Source organism: Acanthochromis polyacanthus, chromosome 17 (genome assembly GCF_021347895.1).
Source record: "Acanthochromis polyacanthus isolate Apoly-LR-REF ecotype Palm Island chromosome 17, KAUST_Apoly_ChrSc, whole genome shotgun sequence".
NCBI lineage: Eukaryota > Metazoa > Chordata > Actinopteri > Pomacentridae > Acanthochromis > Acanthochromis polyacanthus.
The window spans coordinates 24,078,865-24,098,164 of record NC_067129.1 but is presented as its reverse complement, the minus strand read 5'-3'; the positions used below and the strand labels follow the sequence as shown (position 1 = coordinate 24,098,164).

The 19,300-nt window shown below is 40.5% G+C and overlaps 3 protein-coding genes across 3 annotated transcripts in view; all 3 read left to right on the top strand.

Moving 5' to 3' along the window:
• Window positions 1-360: 360 nt before the first annotated feature.
• Window positions 361-3,680, top strand: pigw (phosphatidylinositol glycan anchor biosynthesis, class W). Its single transcript, XM_022207108.2, has 2 exons — window positions 361-510; window positions 1,998-3,680. Exon 2 carries the CDS (start codon window positions 2,001-2,003, stop codon window positions 3,498-3,500), a length of 1,500 nt encoding a protein of 499 aa, XP_022062800.1. The 5' UTR covers window positions 361-510; window positions 1,998-2,000; the 3' UTR covers window positions 3,501-3,680.
• A 1,703-nt stretch (window positions 3,681-5,383) lies between these two features.
• Window positions 5,384-17,501, top strand: ggnbp2 (gametogenetin binding protein 2). Its single transcript, XM_022207095.2, has 14 exons — window positions 5,384-5,505; window positions 6,321-6,447; window positions 6,705-6,785; window positions 8,059-8,312; window positions 8,476-8,574; window positions 12,611-12,724; window positions 12,824-13,033; window positions 13,171-13,345; window positions 13,430-13,618; window positions 13,748-13,880; window positions 14,041-14,166; window positions 15,178-15,326; window positions 15,415-15,627; window positions 16,732-17,501. The coding sequence occupies exons 2-14, from the start codon at window positions 6,355-6,357 to the stop codon at window positions 16,933-16,935; spliced, it is 2,040 nt and encodes a 679-aa protein (XP_022062787.1). The 5' UTR covers window positions 5,384-5,505; window positions 6,321-6,354; the 3' UTR covers window positions 16,936-17,501.
• A 264-nt stretch (window positions 17,502-17,765) lies between these two features.
• Window positions 17,766-19,300, top strand: part of dhrs11a (dehydrogenase/reductase 11a) — a 29,696-nt gene continuing 28,161 nt past the window's right edge. Inside the window, exon 1 of the mRNA XM_022207096.2 lies at window positions 17,766-18,139. Within this exon, the coding sequence (XP_022062788.1) occupies window positions 18,008-18,139 (132 nt within the window). The 5' untranslated portion in view covers window positions 17,766-18,007. The remainder of the gene's footprint in view (window positions 18,140-19,300) is intronic.

Here is a 19,300-nt window from a genome sequence, read left to right as displayed (position 1 = left end):
TCACAGTTACACGGTTAAAATTCGACTTAACATTGCGATTAAAAGTCTTTGTTATTTTGATAGCTCAGTGAAAATTCACCATTTTCATTGCGTCTTCATTTCAACTAAACTTATACTTCTAGAATTGCCAGTGTATATTTAGTCTTCCTAACGTTCACGTTATTGCCCATACAGTAAATCGTTTTTTTTGTTATATCTGTTGCTTTTGTCAAACCTTTCTTACGTTTTATCTGTAATTTTGCAAATGTTACTGATGCTCACACCATTGTGACAATAGTTTATTAACGAAGCAAGAAACTTAAGTCTTCGTTATGTTGGAAGTGTCCAAGAATCCGAGTTGTATTGAATGCGTCATATGACCCAACACGGAAGTAAGCCCAGCAGCTCCCGTGTAGTTGCAGGCATCATGGTAGGATTAGACTTGGTTCTCCAAATAAGTGTAAAGAACAATGTTGTGAAACAGGTCTTCTTGTGAACCTGCATTTCTCACGCCCAACACACAGACCTGTGGTGAGTACTGACAATAACGCAACTTGCCTGCTAACGTTAGCAAACGACTCACTAAGGTTAGAGAAATCCATTGACTCTGCTCTTGGTGAGTAGCAAGAAATACTACTTGAGAAAGTTAGAAAATTAAAAAGAAAAGTAGAACTCTATCCCGGGGAGCAACTGAACGTTTTATTTTCATGTGCTTTTGTACAGTCAAGCTAGGGCTAACCATCAACGACCGTTTTAATGTAAAATCAGTAAATCAGATTTGAATAATGGATGTAAACAAGCTTAAAATGGGATTGTGAGGAGGAAGAGACCTACAGATAGATCAGACAGACAATAGAGACAGGGACGATATGTTAAGTAGAAAATAGTTGTAGTAAAAGCCAACAAAGATTTATAAAGTTTGTGGAAAGGCGTGTTGCAGCTGAAGTTTTGAATGTTGTACCACAAATTCCATTGACCTCCATTGTATTGATGGCTCATCAGAGTCAGATCTCAAATTAAATCCACCTATCTGAACTAGCAGATTTCACTGGTGAGAAGCTAAAGCATTCTTCTTTTTTTCTGTAATCTCTTTACTAATTTTGAAGAAAAAAATGTTCCTGAAGCACTGTAAAATACTTAAGGGCACTAGTGCAACTACTCTGTTGTATAGATCTGTACCTAGATATGCTGCAGTGGTAAACCATTTAATAGATTTATTTATTGTTAGTATCACTGGCATTTAATTGATGGTTCAAGGCCCTGTGATAGACTGGTGACCTGTCCAGGGTGTCCCCTGCTTTCACCCTAAGTCAGCTGGGATAGACTCCAGCCCCCAGTGTCCCAAATGAGGATTAAGCGATGTATAGATAATGGATGGATGATACAGGGAGCACTGACATTCCTGTCATCCATTAAAAAAAAACATATTTCTGCTTTAATGCAAATAACCCATCTACGGTAACTTAGAGTTACCCAGTTCAAAGTTCAACCCAGTTGTTCAAATCAACCCAAGGATTTCACTGACCTGAGCAGCAGGTAAGCTTTTTGCTCGTAGAAAAACATTTGGGTTATTAAGACTACGTAGACTCACAATAACACACCAGCAGATTAAAATAATGGATAAAGGCAGCATACCATGTCCATAAATTGTTGTCAGCCCTTCTCTCGGTTTGAAATAGTATCTGTAAACTTGCTGCTGTGTGAAGTCACAGCTCTTTGATAGTCAAGAGAATGAAGACAGCATTCTGCCTAAAAGTGTATTTGAGGAGCTGTATGTAAGTTGGTGATATTGTGTGGAGCTAAACTCCAGCAGGGTCTGATTTCAACGTTGGAAGATGGAGCTCAGCTCTGATAGGTCTGGATGTAAACTCTGTGCAACGCTTCATGAAGTTCTTATGCTTCTGAATTTAATGTCTGCTCCCATAATGCTTCGGTGTCAGTCATATTCAGACTCATTTGTCTCTAAGTACAGTCATGTTTCTCTTTATTTGATAAATAATGAATTGTAATGTTTGCAGGTCATGGCTCAGAGGGAGCTGAAGGAAGCGTTTGTCAGCAATCTCAATGGGACCAGCCTGGCGGAGGTGGCACTGGGCTCATTTCTCTCACCAGTGTGTCTTGTCAACAGAGGCCTCATTTTGATCCTCTACTACCAGGCCAAAGGGATTCTACCGCTGCCACTTCCACTGATTTCTCACCTGCTCCTCGATCTCTCTGTGCTTATTCTTCCCCTCGTTGTGTCATGCACTGTTCTGAGCAGCGTTCTTCTCCAGGTCACCGTAAGCCTCATCTTTGTTGCAGCTTCTATGTTTTGCTACATCCACCGAACCAGCAGTTATTCTTCTGCTCAGCACACACAGAACGCTGTCAGCAGCTTCCTTCAGAGCCATGTTCAGTTTGACCAGGTTCCCTTTGTGACTCTCTTTAGAGTGTTTGTAAATGTGAAAACAGTCATCAGCATTCTCGCCGTAGACTTTCCTGTCTTTCCAAGGCGATACGCTAAGACGGAGACCTATGGCACGGGGGTGATGGACTTTGGAGTTGGAGCATATGTCTTTGCAAATGCTCTCGTCTGTCCTGAGGCCCGGAGGAAGAACATCTCAGGATCCAAGATAAGTCATATCGCAAAGCAGCTCGTGTCTGTGTGGCCTCTGGTGGCTCTTGGTATGGGAAGACTAGTAAGCGTCAAAATGTCCAACTACCACGAGCATGTGACAGAATATGGCGTCCACTGGAATTTCTTCTTCACGCTGGCCATCGTCAGAGTTGTGGCTTCTATACTTTTGACTGTTTTACCAGCCAAGCAGTCATGGGTCTTTGCCCTGTTGATGAGCGGATTCTATCAGTTTGCTCTGGAGACATCTCAGCTGAAGGCTTTCATAATCCACAACAATGACAGAGAGAGGGACTTTCTGCACGCAAACAAGGAGGGAATATTCTCCATAGTCGGCTACGTAGCCATCTACCTGACAGGAGTTCAGATCGGACTCTATGTGACGCAACCAAGATCCCGCGTTAGAGAGTGGCTCAGAGCACTTTTTACCCTCTTATTGGGAAGTTTTATCCTCTATGCTCTTGTGTGCACATGTCAGACCCTCTTGGAGCCAGTGTCTCGCCGCTTAGCCAATTTACCGTTCTGCCTCTGGAGTGTTGCTCAGTCTTTGTTTTTTCTGTCCTGCCTTGGTTTAGCTGATACTGTTTTACTTTTTTCCAAACAAACAGCCGGTTGCCAGTTGGTACTCTCATCATGGAATTTGCATAAAGCAAAAGCAGACTCTGACAAAGTCTCTGACAAAAAGAGAGGAGAAGTAGAAAAGCTGTGCCTCGTTCAGGCTGTCAGCAGGAATCAATTGTTGTTTTTCTTGCTTGCTAACGTCATGACGGGACTGACCAACTCAGTAGTGGACACACTCAGCTGCAGCAGCTCATTTTCAGTGTGTGTTTTGCTCTTATACATGTTCATAAATTGCTTTGTAATATATGTTTTACATCTCTGTGGAATTACAGTCAAATTCTGGTAAAACAAGAAAATTGCATTCATGAAATCACAAGTTTCATTTGTGTATTTTGAAAGGACTTTTTGGGGGAGTGGAGTGACAGAATGTGAAATCTGGAACAAGTACATGTTGTAAACGATCTGTAATGCTGTTCATACTCTTAAACATTTGTTTATTTATGTAAATAAATACCTGTATTACATATTGGGTGTCTGAACAACTCTTGTTTGTCTTGTTCATAATTAATGCACTTTACTTATATTTGATCAGACTACAATATTAATCAACCAAGAAAACTTAGTAGTTCAAGTACTTTCAAGTAAGTGACAAATATTGTAAAACTAGATTTAGAGACTCTTTAGCACTGAATGTTTACTAAAGAGCCCTGAATCTATTCATCTGTCATTCAGATGATGCATTGAACCCCTCAAAAATAAGAGGATATTGTAGCCTACATTTTGAGTCCTCTGTGTGTTTTTGCGCCATCAAATTTACTCCACGCTGCTTGGCACTTGTGCATTTTGTATGCAAGAGAGTGCAGTTACAGGACTTATCATCGTCAGCATCTGCTGGTAGTTTGTTAACTTATTCACTAAGGTAAGAATTCAAGGATTTGAATGTAAGAAGCTTTTTCAAATAGAAAAAGGATAAAGACAAGCTGCAGGAAAGGCAAGAGAAGGTGGAGGAAGAGTTAGTTCCTGTTACTATAGTGGGGTCACTAGGATAAACATGGACAGAACTTTCACTGCTTTTTTTGTCAGCAGCTCAGACAGAAACTTTGGTTTATTGCGTTATTGAACTTTATGGGTGAACTTTTTCACCTCATCAGCGCATGCATCTCTTTTCTAGGGCTATTTAAAGGGTCAGTCACCCAGATTGCAAAGTATTAATAACCTATAAAAATGTCACTCCAACTACAATTCAGCTGGCAACCCTGGTGTAACTCAGTGGAATGCAAGCATTTTTTTGTTGCGACTTTACATATAGATAGAGTTGTAAATCATAAATAAGACCAATGCCAAGGTACACATTTTGATAACCACTATTCTAGCTGACTGCACTCTGTGTGATAATAATGTGGACCAAGGACTTAGAATAGAAACAACAAGGGGCACACTGTGTCACATTTTATATTCTGTTTACTCTGAAGTAACTTGAAAATCATTAAAGAATTCTCTGTACATCCATTTTGTGAGACAGGTGCATGGGGCAAAAATGAACATGTCCAAAAGTTTCAGACATCATACTACCAAACCAGATCAACATACAACACATAGTATAGGAAGGTTTGAGTAAGAAAACATCATTCCACCAAGTCAGAGCTTTTAATAACACACAGAAACGTAAGTGTCATAAATGTATTCCAAAAACTGGTTACATAGAATGGGTAAAATCCTACAAAAATCCTAGAGCCTTTATCTGTGGAGTTTGTATGTTCTCCAAGCATGGGTTTTCTCCAAGTGCTTCGGCTTCCTCCCATAGTCCAAAAACATGCATGGTAGGTTTATTATTGATGATAATAGTGTGAATGTAAGTGTCCATGATTGTCTTTCTCTCTGTGTGTGGCTCTGTGTATTCCACCTTTTGCCTTGTTTCAGCTGAATTAGGCTCCAGATGGAAATGGGCAAGTTTAAAGAATTCACATCCAACAGATTTTAACCCTTGCCTTTGTTTTTGCAATTATAAGGTTAAATTATATAGGTTTATGGGGGGGATTAAGGCCCCAGTGTTTAAAGATTTTAACAAATCTTCCGGTCAGTTTTATATACCCTCAATCAGAAATAAGGCCCACACGTTGAAAATCTACCACCATCGAGAATGAATAAGGAATCCTCCGTTTTATTTGTGGATGAAAGTCTCTCCTCTCAACATAATAACCCTATGCTGCGCCCCCTAGTGGCCGCGCGCTTTACGACGTCAGCTGACGTACGTAGGGCAAAGGTCAAATCAGTAATGTAGAGTCCGCCACCGCAGCAGCTTGGCTCACTGTCGCACTTGATTATTTTTAAAGGGGAACTTTCACAAGAGGGTAAGTGAAAACAGTACCTGGTTTTATTCATATGTATCTTTATTATACCAAGGTTGCAGATTCCAGACAGTCTTTCAACCGTCAGTAGTCAAAGCTGACGAAAGTGACACTCGCTAAGTAGCCAGTCACCCAGTTTAACTTTATATTAGCCGTATATTAGCTTGCTAACGTTAGCCTTATAGGACAGCCAAGTTTCCTGGCATCGACAGGGCGTAGACAAATTGTGTCAAGGTTGCAACACATCTGTCATTAGTTAAGGTATTATAAACTCCAACGTATAGTATTAGCGTGAGGATATTAAGCCCTGAACACACCGACCGGCTTCTTCAGTGTCTAAAATGGCAAATGAAATTAGCTAGCAGGCTAATGTTAACTAGCTAGTCGCCGGTATTTGGTTTGTCGAGCTACGCGGACAGACGCGAGGGTGATTAAACTTGTCTTCATAACTTAAACAATTCTGGCGAAAACGCCTGCAAACGAATTTTATGAATTATAACATAATAACCTTTCCCCATGAAAGCCTTTGTTTCTCAGGTTGTTTTGCTAACTTAGCTGGTTAAATCTGGGTCAAGACAAATCTGTCTTTAAGTTCCTCTAACAGTGTTTGTAATCTGTTATCAGACGTTGTTAATTTCAGTAAGTGCTCGATGTTTTGCACCGTGTTGAAGTATCGGGCAATCAGTTAAATAGCTTTTGTTGTAATGACAAGATGGTGTTGTAGTTAGCCCGCAATGACCTGTAGTAGATTAGCATTAGCTCGGTGTAGCCGGTGCTAGTCACATTTGGTCAGTCGGTCTCTTGTGTGTAACCTGCAGGCGAGCTGCACCACAGCCCCATCTGCAAGAAGTGATGGCACGTCTTGTAGCAGTTTGCAGGGAAGGGGAAGAGGACTACCCTTTTCTCGCAAGACAGATTCCCCTGTACATCGATGACACACTCACGGTTAGTAAGCTTTTCAACGTATGTGTGAGCACAAGGAGAATGTCAGTGAAGATCACAGTAGGGATGTGAGTACTGTTGAGATACCAACTTAACCTGTCAACTCTGGTTATGTTCCTGCATTCCACATGTGCCTAAAATGTGACACAGTAGAGTCTCAGGAGCTTATTTATTCCTTGTGACTATCATTGCAGAATAAATGAGTGTCTGAGAAGATTAATATTGTGCAACAACTGTTGACTGTTTTCTCTTGCTGTCAGATGGTGATGGAATTTTCAGACAGTGTAATGGATGTTGACAATCATGAAATAAACACGTCTCATTGGAAACAATTTTCTGAGGTGAGTAATTTTATTTTAAACACGGTCCCTCTTAAAATGTAAAATTAAAAAAAAAAATCACCACGCAAGTTTTTATGGACACAGACACTGGAAGGGAGCCTATAAGTTGCCTCCATGCCTGCAAATATTCCCCCACAATAATTACCCCAACATCGTTTTGCAGAAATGCTGTCACTGCATTCTCTGCTCACTAGCTCACCTCTAAAGAAATACAAAGAAGCTAGAGCACTTTTTTTTTTCTATAGCCGCATGACAATGGAGTGCGACACAAGACTAATTTGATTTTGGTTTGCCACTCTTGGCTGGTGATCGGTCAGAGTAGGACTGCCCAACACGTGACATGTATATTTGATTTCAGTAACCTAACTTTATGAAAAGTGCTGTTGTTAATGTTTCCTTTTGTCTCTACATTAACAGAGAGCATGGTGCAAGAAAAGGTGCTTTAAGTCATTAAACATGAAATTTAATTACATGCCTTTGAAACGCCTAATTGAAAGCGATTTTAGATATGCTTGTCGATGCAGCAGGTGCTTTTATTTAAGTAGCCATAGTGAACCTAGCATTACTGTTAAATCAAAAACCAATAGAGGACAGGCCCTTCAACTTAATTGTTTGCACATGTATTTGATTTTTTTTTAGAACGCTATAGTACATTCAGTCGTATAGATAGAAGATTTTAACCACCATTATTTACCAGGAATCCTTCCAGTGAAGCTCCAGTCAGTCACATTATATTTTTCATTGACATATGTCACTCTAGGTGTTGCAACATGCTGTCCATCATCACTATCTTACACTGATTTGTGCCATTTCTCTATATCTTAGTGGTGCACTGTTTCTAAAGCTAGTTCAAATAGAAGCACCTGCTGCGTCGACAAACACGTATGAAATTTCTTTACTATAAGATATTTCAAAAACACTGCAACAGAAAGGACCAGGATGTTTCATGAAAGCACATTTTGCGCATCACATTCTCAGTGAAGGTAATCATGAATGTATACTTACTTATGATAAGTCATTGCTATTAAATGTACACATGCAAGTCTTACGTGTCTATAAAATACCTACAGCAGCATTTCCTGTAGAGTCGGCATATGATACTGAACCAGGAGTGCAGACCATCGGCTACTTTTTGATCTTGGTGCACCTGTGAATTTTTGCTCTTGCCATGCTACTATATACACAAGTGTAGCCATAAAGTGTGTAGTTTTTTTTTGTCTGCATGTGACTTGTTAACGAAGTGGTGACAGATGTGTGATTCCCTTGCCCTCAGTATCACTCCAAGTTGAAGCAGCAGGACTTGAATATTGCCCTGATGGTGACATCCAGAGAGGTGTACAGTGCATTATCTCAGTTGGTGCCGTGTGTGGGCTGCAGACGAAGTGTAGAGCGCCTCTTCTCACATTTAGTGGAATCTGGGAACCCAGCCCTCGAGCCACTTACAGTGAAGCCCACAGGCATGCTTTCTGTCACCAAGGCCTGTTTGGCAGATGTGAAGAAGCTCTACACCCTCTTCTACATCCATGGGTAAGATACAGAGAAACATGTTTCTATTTGTTCTGACTGGAAAATGCATTATTCCTTACATCAGCACTTTATTAGTAGATAATACTGGAGTATTTATGTCAATTCTTGAAAGCAATACTGGATTTTTGCACAGTTTAATTGTGAATTTATTATTGATTTACAGGTCAAAGTTGAATGACATGATTGATGCAATTCCAAAAAGTAAAAAGAACAAACGCTGCCAGTTACACTCCTTAGACATACACAAACCGAAGCCTTTGGGGTGAGTAATATTCATGTTTTCGTCTATTTATTCATCAGACTGCATCAGTTGTTTCTACATCAGCATTTAGTTCGTATGAAAGTAGTGGTTAGAGACAAGCTTTGAGAAGTAGAATAGTATGTTTTTTCCTGTAAGCAGGACCAGTGTGTTAAAGTTGTCCTCTATCAGCCCATGTAGTGGAGGCTGTAAGAATTAAACTGAAAGACGTATAGAAGACAATAGCTTGGGCATCTGTTTGACCGTTTGCCCCCCCCTTACATTGTTGGCTTTGTGAACAGCAGCACATACCTAAAATTATGTCATTACCTGCTATGTGGTGTGCTTTGGTGTCTTTTTTTAAGCTGCCTCTGCTTGACTTAGCCTGGGTGAGCTATAAGCATGAGTCTGTGAGCAAATCTTCCTCTATGGTCCATTAATGCAGGAGCAGAGGGATTCACACACGGCACAGAGGTTTTTGTTCCTTTCCACTGCAAGCAAGTGCTTGGCTTGAAGGGACTACAAACGAAATTTTGGATTTGTCAAAATTCTCTGTTTAAAATTTGCCAGGTCTTCACGTTACCGTGTAAAGTGCTATGAGATGACATACACACGTGGACAAAATTGTTGGTACCCCTCAGTTAAAGAAGGAAAAACCCACAATTCTCACTGAAATCACTTGAAACTCACAAAAGTAACAATAAATAAAAATTTATTGAAAATTAAATAATCGAAAACAGCCATTACTTTTGAATTGTTGATTAACATAATTATTTAAAAAAAAAAACTAATGAAACAGGCCTGGACAAAAATGATGGTACCTCTATAAAAGATTGAAAACTATTTGACCAGAGTGACATGATTAACTCAGGTGTGTCATTTAATTGACATCACAGGTGTTTCCAAACTCATAATCAGTCAGTCTGCCTATTTAAAGGGAGACAAGTAGTCACCCTGCTGTTTGGTGAAAAGGTGTGTACCACACTGAACATGGACAACAGAAAGCGAAGGAGAGAATTGTCCCAGGACATCCGAAAAAAAATTATAGACAAACATCTTAAAGGTAAAGGCTGTAAGACCATCTCTAAACAGCTTGAAGTTCCTGTGACAACAGTGGCTCATATTATTCAGAAGTTCAAGACCCACGGGACAGTAGCCAACCTCCCTGGACGTGGCCGCAAGAGGAAAATTGATGACAAATTGAAGAGACGGATCGTTGGAATTGTATCCAAAGAGCCCAGAGCAACCTCCAAAGAAATTAAAGGTGAACTCCAAGGCCAAGGTACATCAGTGTCAGATCGCACCATTCGTCGTTGTTTGAGCCAAAGTGGACTTCACGGGAGACGACCAAGGAGGACACCACTGCTGAAAAAAACTCATAAAAAAGCCAGACTGGAATTTGCAAAAATGCATGTTGACAAGCCACAAAGCTTCTGGGAGAATGTCCTTTGGACAGATGAGACCAAACTGGAGCTTTTTGGTAAGACACATCAACTCTATGTTCATAGACTCAAAAACCAAGCATACGAAGAAAAGAACACTGTCCCTACGGTGAAACATGGAGGAGGCTCAGTAATGTTTTGGGGCTGCTTTGCTGCATCTGGCACAGGGTGTCTTGAAAGTGTGCAAGGTACGATGAAATCTGAAGACTATCAAGGCATTCTGGAGAGAAATGTGCTGCCTAGTGTCAGAAAGCTTGGTCTCAGTCGCAGGTCATGGGTCTTCCAACAGGACAACGATCCAAAACACACAGCCAAAAACACCCAAGAATGGCTGAGAGAAAAGCGTTGGACTATTCTAAAGTGGCCTTCTATGAGCCCAGATCTGAATCCCATTGAACATATGTGGAAGGAGCTGAAACATGCCATTTGGAGAAGACACCCATCAAACCTGAGACAACTGGAGCTGTTTGCTCATGAGGAGTGGGCCAAAATACCTGTTGACAGCTGCAGAACGCTCATTGACAAATACAGAAATCGTTTAATTGCAGTGATTGCCTCAAAAGGTTGTGCAACAAAATATTAAGTTATGGGTACCATCATTTTTGTCCAGCCCTATTTCATTAGTTTGTTTTTTTTAAATAATTATGTTAATCAACAATTCAAAAGTGATGGCTGATTTTGATTATTTAATTTTCATTAAATTTTTATTTATTGTTACTTTTGTGAGTTTCAAGTGATTTCAGTGAGAATTGTGGGTTTTTCCTTCTTTAACTGAGGGGTACCAACAATTTTGTCCACGTGTGTATGTTGTAAATTGGCTTTAAACATAACAACCGCTTTCTAGGCAAGACAGTGTATTATTGTTTTATGTCTGGGCAGTTGTATACATAAACATGAACTTAAATTTGCACAGTTGGTTAGCAGACACCAGTATAGGGTTTAGTTGTCTCATTGGGCTTATTAAAGCTTGGTATTGAGTACAGCTTTGGCCATAATGTCCTGTGGTGAATGTAACATTTTGTAGAACTCAGATACACTGTTAACCCTGTTTAGCATTAAACAAAGATTAAACAAGCCTTTTAATTCAGTAGAACTGAAACGATTCCTCGAGCTATTAAAGTAATTCGATTACTAAAATTCCTCAAGGCAAAATTCTCTGAATCGTGGCTTCGTTTAATCCACTACATACTAGACCCCAGATCACTAACTGGTGCTCTGAGTCCGGACCCAGACTTCATCCCACAGAGACCCTGATCTATAATCAGTAAATTATAAGAGGATTTTAAATTTGATGGGGCGCTTTTGTTTTAACCAACACAGCTTTCCTAGTGTGTATGATATTTATCAGATCAAAGGAATGAACTACAAAGGCAATTCAACATAGTCAGTTTTTTTTTGTGTGAGCCGCCTCAGTCAGTGTGAACAGGTATGAAGGTGGTTATCAACTTTTGTTAGCTCAGACTTTCCGCTTCAAACTCATCAACGCAAACAGCAGCGTTTAACGCATCATTTCTGCACAAATGGGCAGATCGTGAACAGGTTCTTTTAATGGAGAACAGTGAAGAATATAAAAATCTATGACGGTAACAAATGCTGCGACAGGAAACAATGCGAAACAGGAATGCTGGTTAAACGTGCATAATATATTTATTTCACCAATCAATGCAGCTGATAATTGATAACAGACAGCTGCACAATACAACTATCAAACTCCATATAGTTAAACATGATATTGTACTGAAGTGCATTTAGGTTCTGGCACTGTCTCATAGTGAAGGAAATCACTTTAATTTGTGGCCAAATCAAAGTGAAACTAATTTTATTTGGGTCTTTTTTTATGTGGCCATTGCCTTTTTTGAATTGGACTATGAACACAGTTCTGCAGTTAAGACATTCATTCATCAAACCTATTCTATACACCAGTTGCTTTTTTTTGTTTATATTAAACAGGAAAAACACACTTAGACTAATGTTGTGTATCAATGCTCATCCTGCATTTATGTAAATATTAAAGAGCTTTCAGTTGATGGCTGTTTAGTTTGGATCTAACTATGTGGAACAAAGCAGACAGAGTTATGTCAGTCCGTCTAAGGCTGATAATTATACTGTGATGTGAACCGGGGTGTTATCACATATCCATCTCCTGGCATACACAATAATTTGATACTTCTTTCTCACAGAAGTGATTACACAATGCTTGGGAACATACAGTACACAGAAGCATTTGCCAGAGTGTGATTACTGGGAATAGACAGCCTCAGTCAGACAAAGTGGTGTTTAGACATAACTGTGGAGCATTTAGCCACTTAAGAGCCCAATAATTCCCTTTATGTTGATAGAGACCTAAACGGAACGGAAAAAAGACTGAATGCTGAAATGAGATTCTCCAGGTAGCCAAAAAAACACAGCTCCTAATGAATTAAATGTTTCTTTGTGTCAGCAGTGTGTCAAAATACCAGCTGTTTTAAAACAACTTTAACATGTCAGTTTTAAAGGAATGTCAGTGTTGCACATTTCGCTTAGTTCTGCTGTTCCAAAGCGGTCATAGTCTTTGTGCAAGTTTAAGAGTTGATAATTGCGCTTTGTGACTGCATCAGTCTAATAACTGTGTGTTACAGGGGAAGCTGGATGGATGTGTGGGAGCTGATGTCTCAGGAGTGCAGGGATGAGGTGGTCCTCATTGATAGTGCAGGTCTGCTTGAGACACTGGAGACATACTTGCGTAAACACAGGTAATCTCATACTATCATAGCTCAAATTTCTAGATTTCCACTTGGTTTTCTGTCTTCAACTTTGTGTTACGAGGTTAAAAGGAAACTTTCTGTTCCCAGGTTTTGCACAGACTGTAAAAATAAAGTGCTGAGGGCGTATAACATCCTGGTTGGGGAGGTGGACTGCAGTAAAGAGAAGGGGTACTGTGCTGCCCTGTATGAGGGACTTTGCTGTTGCCCCCATGAACGCCACATCCATGTGTGCTGTGAAACAGACTTCATCGCTCACCTCCTTGGCAGGGCAGAGCCTGAGTTTGCAGGAGGCTATGAGTAAGTCAAATTCAACTGTGATTACGACCACAAACATTTGCCAATTATGAATTTAGTACAATACTGTATTGCCATTGTGTGTTCTTTTTTAATGTGTTCAGTTCATGATTGCTTTCTCCATTTGTTTCTTTTTAAAGGCGCAGAGAGAGACATGCAAAGACCATTGACATTGCACAAGAGGAAGTCCTGACCTGTCTGGGTATTCACCTCTATGAGCGGCTGCACAGGATCTGGCAGAAACTACGAGCAGAGGAGCAGACCTGGCAGATTTTGTTCCATATGGGAATTGATGCACTACGCAAAAGCTTTGAGGCATGTACAGCCACATACAGCACATTTATTAGATGATTTATGCATTGTAGCTTTGTGATAATGTATTTATCACCCTGCCTCTAGATGGCAGTGGAGAAGATGCAAGGGATCAGTCGACTGGAGCAGTTTGTCGAAGAGCTGTCTGAGGAGGAGAGAGCCAAAGAGCTGAAGCAGGAGAAAAAGAGGCAAAAGCGAAAAAATCGCCGCAAGAACAAGTGTGGCTTTGAGATGTCAGAACAGGAGGCAGAGGACAAGGAGAAAACTCTGGATGAGGTAATCCTCTGCCAATGATGAGAGTCTGGGACATGAGACTGCCCTTGTGCTTTGATTAGGATGTGTGTGTTGCTCTGCTGCTAGATATGTTTGCCTGAATGTCACTGTGGTCATTTTGGTGTGTTTCAGGGTTCTCTTGAGTCTGTGGAGGGCAGCTGCAAGGCCTGTGGTAGCCACGATGAGGAGGAGGAGGCCGGCTGTGAAGAGAATGTCACCACCAATGGGAATCCTTCCTGTAGTTGCCCAGACAGCAGCAAACAAGGTAAAAAAAAAAAAAAAAAAAGCACAAAGACTTGACCACAAGCTGTTAAACTTGTCTATTCATTATGGTAATGCATTAGTAAGACAAGTCCTTCCAGTACTTTAATGTAAACACAAATATGGAGCTGACTGGTAATCACATTTCTCATTTGTTCCTCCAGATTTGACCCCCCACAGCAACGGTAGCGACTGTGGCTACTCCTCAAGTATAGAGGGCAGCGAGATGGGATCACGAGAAGGCTCTGATGTCGCCTGCTCCGAGGGAATCTGCAACCACGACGAAGCAGGTCAGGTTTGAGCAGCCCTGAGACTTCAGCGTATTTTAAAACACTATACCTGCAAACTAGTCGCCTTTCAACGATAGCCACCATTTTTAGGGGGAGTTAGGTGTCCGAATAGGGTTATAACTGACTCATAATTATGTCAGTTGAATTATACTTGTAAAGAAATAAATATAAAGAAGAAAAAAAATAAATATATACAGGGTTTCTGCAGGGCATTGAAAAGCATAAATAGTCATTAAGTTGATTTTGTGAAAGTCAAGGCCTTAAATGGCCTTAAAATAATTAAATTTGATTGTTAGTGGCATTAAAAATTCTTCCTGCAGTTTTCAAGAAAAATATTTGGCAATAATAATATTATAGACTGTGATTCATCATATATGTATGTCTGCGTAAACATACCAAAGCATTGTGATACTTGTTCCAGCCAGTCGGTTACAGTTGCCAAAGACTGTATGTTTTAAAAGTGGCCAGCAGGCTGGACCAGGTGGAGGAGAGCTGGGAAATGAGGAAATGCAAATTCCGTTAGAAAACGTGGAATTCAGAGAATGACTACAGCCTGTGGGTGGTCAGGGGTGGTTTCTGGATTCAGAAATGGTGAAATGTAGGGACAGTTTTTATATAAAAATCATCTTTTACAGAAAAACAAACCCATGTAACTTCTTAAGTTCACAGTCATGGCATTAAAATTTTTACAGTATAGCATTAAAATGACATTAAAAAGCATTAAATTTGACTGGCTGATTTCTGCAGAAACCCTGATATATTAAATTAGTTATGCAGTGTGGTTAAAATAATCAGAATTCAGTAAAACATGTATTTATGTTTTCTCACTACATTCTAATCTCAGAACATTCCAAATGCTTCATTTCTGTATTAAAATGGGAGAACATCCCTCTAACGGCCTAAGCATCTTGTCACCTTTCCTACTTACTGTAGTGTTTGTACGTTTGAAATATACAATGTGATGTCTTACTCTGTTTCCCCTTACTGTCTGCTTTTATTTACCCTCTGCAGGTGATGACCCAAATGTCCATCACTGTACTGAAGACAAGGAGGAGGATGGAACAGACAGTTGCGTGGACTGCTGGCCACACTCTGAGGACAACACTCAGTGCAAGAGTAAAAAGAAGAAAAGGAAGGGCAAGAGTTTCTGCCACGATCAGGTGACAAAAAAAACAGGATAACTGACGTAGTGTGTGTGGAGAATATTCAACAATGTTCACAAGCTAACGTGTGTGTGCATTTCTGCAGGGACAAAAAAGTGAAGGCTGTATGTCGGATGGGAACACAACAGGCCATAGTCCACCATCAACACACACTTGTCGAACCAAAGAAATCTTTTCCTCCCTATGTGGTGATAAATTTGCCAGCATTGCACTACGGTTACCATGGACAGTACATCAGAAGAACCTCAGCCTTGATGTGAGGCCTCCTGAGACAAGCATTAGTCTTGTGGAACTCCTGGTAAGCCATAACTGGGTTTAAAGGTTGACCTTTCTCAAGTTGGATTGTCTGCCCTTTCACAGTCAGACAGGAAAAGTAGTAACTAATAATTAATAATGTAACTAATAATTACACATATCAAAGAAACTGATATGTTAGCATCTATGTAGTGCAAACATTGCATTGATATTAACATAATGCTAAGTTCCCACCATCACAGGTGGAACCAGAACTTTGTAAGTAGGTTGTTAAATATTTGTACATACTAAAGTAAAGCTATGAGGGCAGATTAAGCTTCTATAAAACAACATTTGTACTCATTTCATGAGGTCATGGAGTTCAGATTATACTGGTCGTTACTCTGCGACAAGAGAAGTTGAAACGATTCTGCTTTCTCCAACACAGGTCTAACATTACATCCCACTCTGTGTTAAACACAAAATTATGCATTATTCAAAAGTTGTGATCCAAGAACGAATGCAGTTCACCAGTATGCAAGAGGGTAGTGGTGATTGTCAACTCTTTGAGGGCCGGAGTCAAAGTGGCTTTTGTGGGCCCCTTGCCTGGTAGGCTACTGTGAACGCCTCAGTAAACTAGATGAGCCCTCAGTAGAGGGCAGAACCACGCCCTCTACTGGCGAAAACCCTGTCCTCCCTATACAAATGATGCAATATGTATCAATTTTGATCATCGTACGTATCTCCCTTCCTACTTGATCTGCTGACCTGTAACTCCACAACTGAGCAGGGGACCTTAGACTGATCTTCAGTGCCAAGTGTGATTATCCTGACTTCAGCGGTTGCAGAGATATCGGACCGGACATAGCCACATACATACATACATACTTACCCAGCCAGATACCGCACCGAATGCAGTCACCCCGCCGACGCACCCGTCGGGCGTGGTTACCAACATAGAATGTCTATGAGAAGCCCTGAAGCTTAAAAGTAAAGGCTGTGAAACTTCCTCAAAAGGTTTTTACGGAGTTGAAAAGGAAACAAAAACGTGTATTCTTTGAACTATACCTTGTACTGTTTCTTAAAAACAACTAATGAATGCAGCCGTTACATCCACTACAACCTCCTCCATGTAACTTCTTCCACTTCGGTTGTGTTCCTATCACAGGATGATTCAGAAGTGACTTCTGATGAAGAGAATTGTCTGACACAGGATGAAATCCAGGCATTTTTAGAAAGAAACCAGTCCTTCTACAACAACCGCCACCAGTACCGACAGCTCCTGAAAGAGAAATTCACCAACTACTGCCGTGCCACTGAGCGGAGTAAGCCGGTCTGTGGGAAGTGGTTCGCCACAACCAGTGTCAATTAACTGCACTAGTGACATCTTCTCCTGGGACAAACACTCATGACCACTGCTGCAACATTAAGAGAAGATGCATCTCTGGAGTACCTTTGGTGTCTTGTTCAGTCATTTCTCCTTTGAAGTAAATGTGATTCTTACTTTCTCTTTGTAATTTCTCTCTCTTTTGCACTTGTACAACCAACACACTTTCCCATCTCATTTCTTGGCCACTTATCTGTAGTTGTTCTCTTTGACCAAGCCTAGCTATTTGTTGTTGGTCTTCTGTAGGGTTTTTGGGTAAGAGCACAGTGGAATCAATAATCAAGCTTTGCAAGCTGTGACGTTAGGGATACATTTTAGGAGTCTTATTTTGTGTTTGTTTTTTGTTTATTTTTTAATTTTTGGTTTCTATTTTGTTTCTCTTTGGTGACACTTCAGTGTAGTAAAAAAGGTCGTACGATTAAATGTGTACAGAAATTCTAAATATAAAGATTTTACAGAGAATAAACATCCATTTGTAATAAGGATTTGGGTGTGATGTTAAGAGCGCAATGTGCAAAATTTACTAAATAAAGAATATTTATTAATATGCACTATGCATTTGTGTTATTTATTGACGTTGTACGTGTCAAGTTGCAAACTACTTTGTCAATGAAACGCTACCAACACGGGCCAAAGGAAGTAAGCCCGAGATTTAAAAAAAAAATTCAAATCCTTGATGCAAAAATTTTTGAATACATCTAAGCAGCAACAGTTCCAGTGTTATTCCTGGGCCTTTCCAGTAGGTGGCGCTTTGTAACCACAGTTAAAGCCCTCCAGGACCCAGGGCTCAAAAAGAAAGTGGGAGGTGATGTGAACCAAACATTTACTCTCTCCAGGACTCTTCATATTTCGACCAGAGGAGCGCATGGATCCGGGTTTACGCGCACTGGCTGCTGCTGTCCTGGATGCTGATCAGACTCGCACACTGGACAGGAGCTGCTGCATCCCACATTTTGAAACAGGTCGTTCAGAAAAGCTGCGACTGAGGGAGAGCTTCAACTGAGCAGACAGAGGTTCAGCACGGGAGCTGTTGTTTCCTGTAAACAGTGCGGTGGAGATGGAGCGGTGGAAAGGCAGAGTGGCCCTGGTGACCGGAGCCTCGGTGGGAATTGGAGCGGCTGTAGCCCGGGCACTGGTCCAGCAAGGCATGAGGGTTGTCGGCTGTGCCAGGAATGTCGACAAAATAGAGGTGGGCCATTTAATTAAAACCTCATCAATTAGTGCTGTGAAATAAGTCGGCGAGAGGAAAAGCTAGCTGTGTTGGAACAAACTAGCTAACTAACGTCCACCGCTAGCTAACATTAGCTTTACAGTTGGAGCTAGAAACCTTTAGCCTCACAGCGAGTCAGGGATCATCAGTGAGAGAGAAACAGCCGCTGTGGCTTTGTTTGTTGGAATTAACAAGTCAGGTATGATGTTACCGAGGTTATCCTGCTCATTTAAGACAATAAATGCCCCATTGCTGCTCACAGTTTCATTATATTTTTGCTAATATTAATGTAAAACTAACAGTAGAGACAAGCGCTAAAGCTGACTAGCTCGTGTAGCCATGGTATCACAGAGACATTCCTGTTGGACTTCCACACAAAGTACTTGATGTCACACACCAGCATCCATTAAACCAGTCAATACTGATGCTCCTGTACCAGCATCCCTCTGCATATCCTACCACACCCCTGATCTATAATATTCTAAATTATTAATCCAGGTTGGACATTTCACTTTCTCTTGGTTGATCTTCTCCTGAGGTCAGAGGTCTGCTTACCTAATGGCATTTAAAGTAAGGGAGATACCTGCAACCTAACCATGGCGTGGGAAAGTAACTGGTGTGAATAAAGAGTGTAAAAGCATCTCTCCTCATCGCAGGTTTCAGCCTCTACTGTAGCTCCATCAACAGGATTAACAACAATAAAAAAAGATCCTGATTTTAAAAAAGTGACCCAAATTTCTACCTTATATAACCATGAATGTTTTTTTATTTTATTTTATAAAAGTCAATTCCCAACAATGTTTTCCTTGGAAAAAAAGATTTAGATCTGGGTTTATGAAAAAGATACAAATCTCAATTTGTCCATTGATTTATTTTTCCATGAAGACGTTTTACAGAAATGGGCATTACTGATATCGCATTTGAGGTTTCTTTTTTATCTGTATCACAGGGAGCTTAAATCGCTTCCACTATGGCAGTAAAAGACTAGTCTTACTATTATTTAAATCCCACTCCCATCATCAGCGTGAAAGTAATTAGTGCCAGTGGTGATTATGCTTGAGCTGAATTTGTCATGCTGAACCAGTGAACTTTTGACTATGACTAGAAAATTAAATAATTATTAGAGTGAATGTGTGAGGC

Excerpts from the sequence above, each read along its gene's own strand:
- pigw (XM_022207108.2), top strand. The coding sequence starts at position 2,001 with ATGGCTCAGAGGGAGCTGAAGGAAGCGTTTGTCAGCAATCTCAATGGG.
- ggnbp2 (XM_022207095.2), top strand. The coding sequence starts at position 6,355 with ATGGCACGTCTTGTAGCAGTTTGCAGGGAAGGGGAAGAGGACTACCCT. Across the intron at positions 6,448-6,704 it reads ACATCGATGACACACTCACG|ATGGTGATGGAATTTTCAGA; the intron begins GTTAGTAAGCTT and ends TCTTGCTGTCAG. Across the intron at positions 13,619-13,747 it reads AGGAGAAAACTCTGGATGAG|GGTTCTCTTGAGTCTGTGGA; the intron begins GTAATCCTCTGC and ends GGTGTGTTTCAG.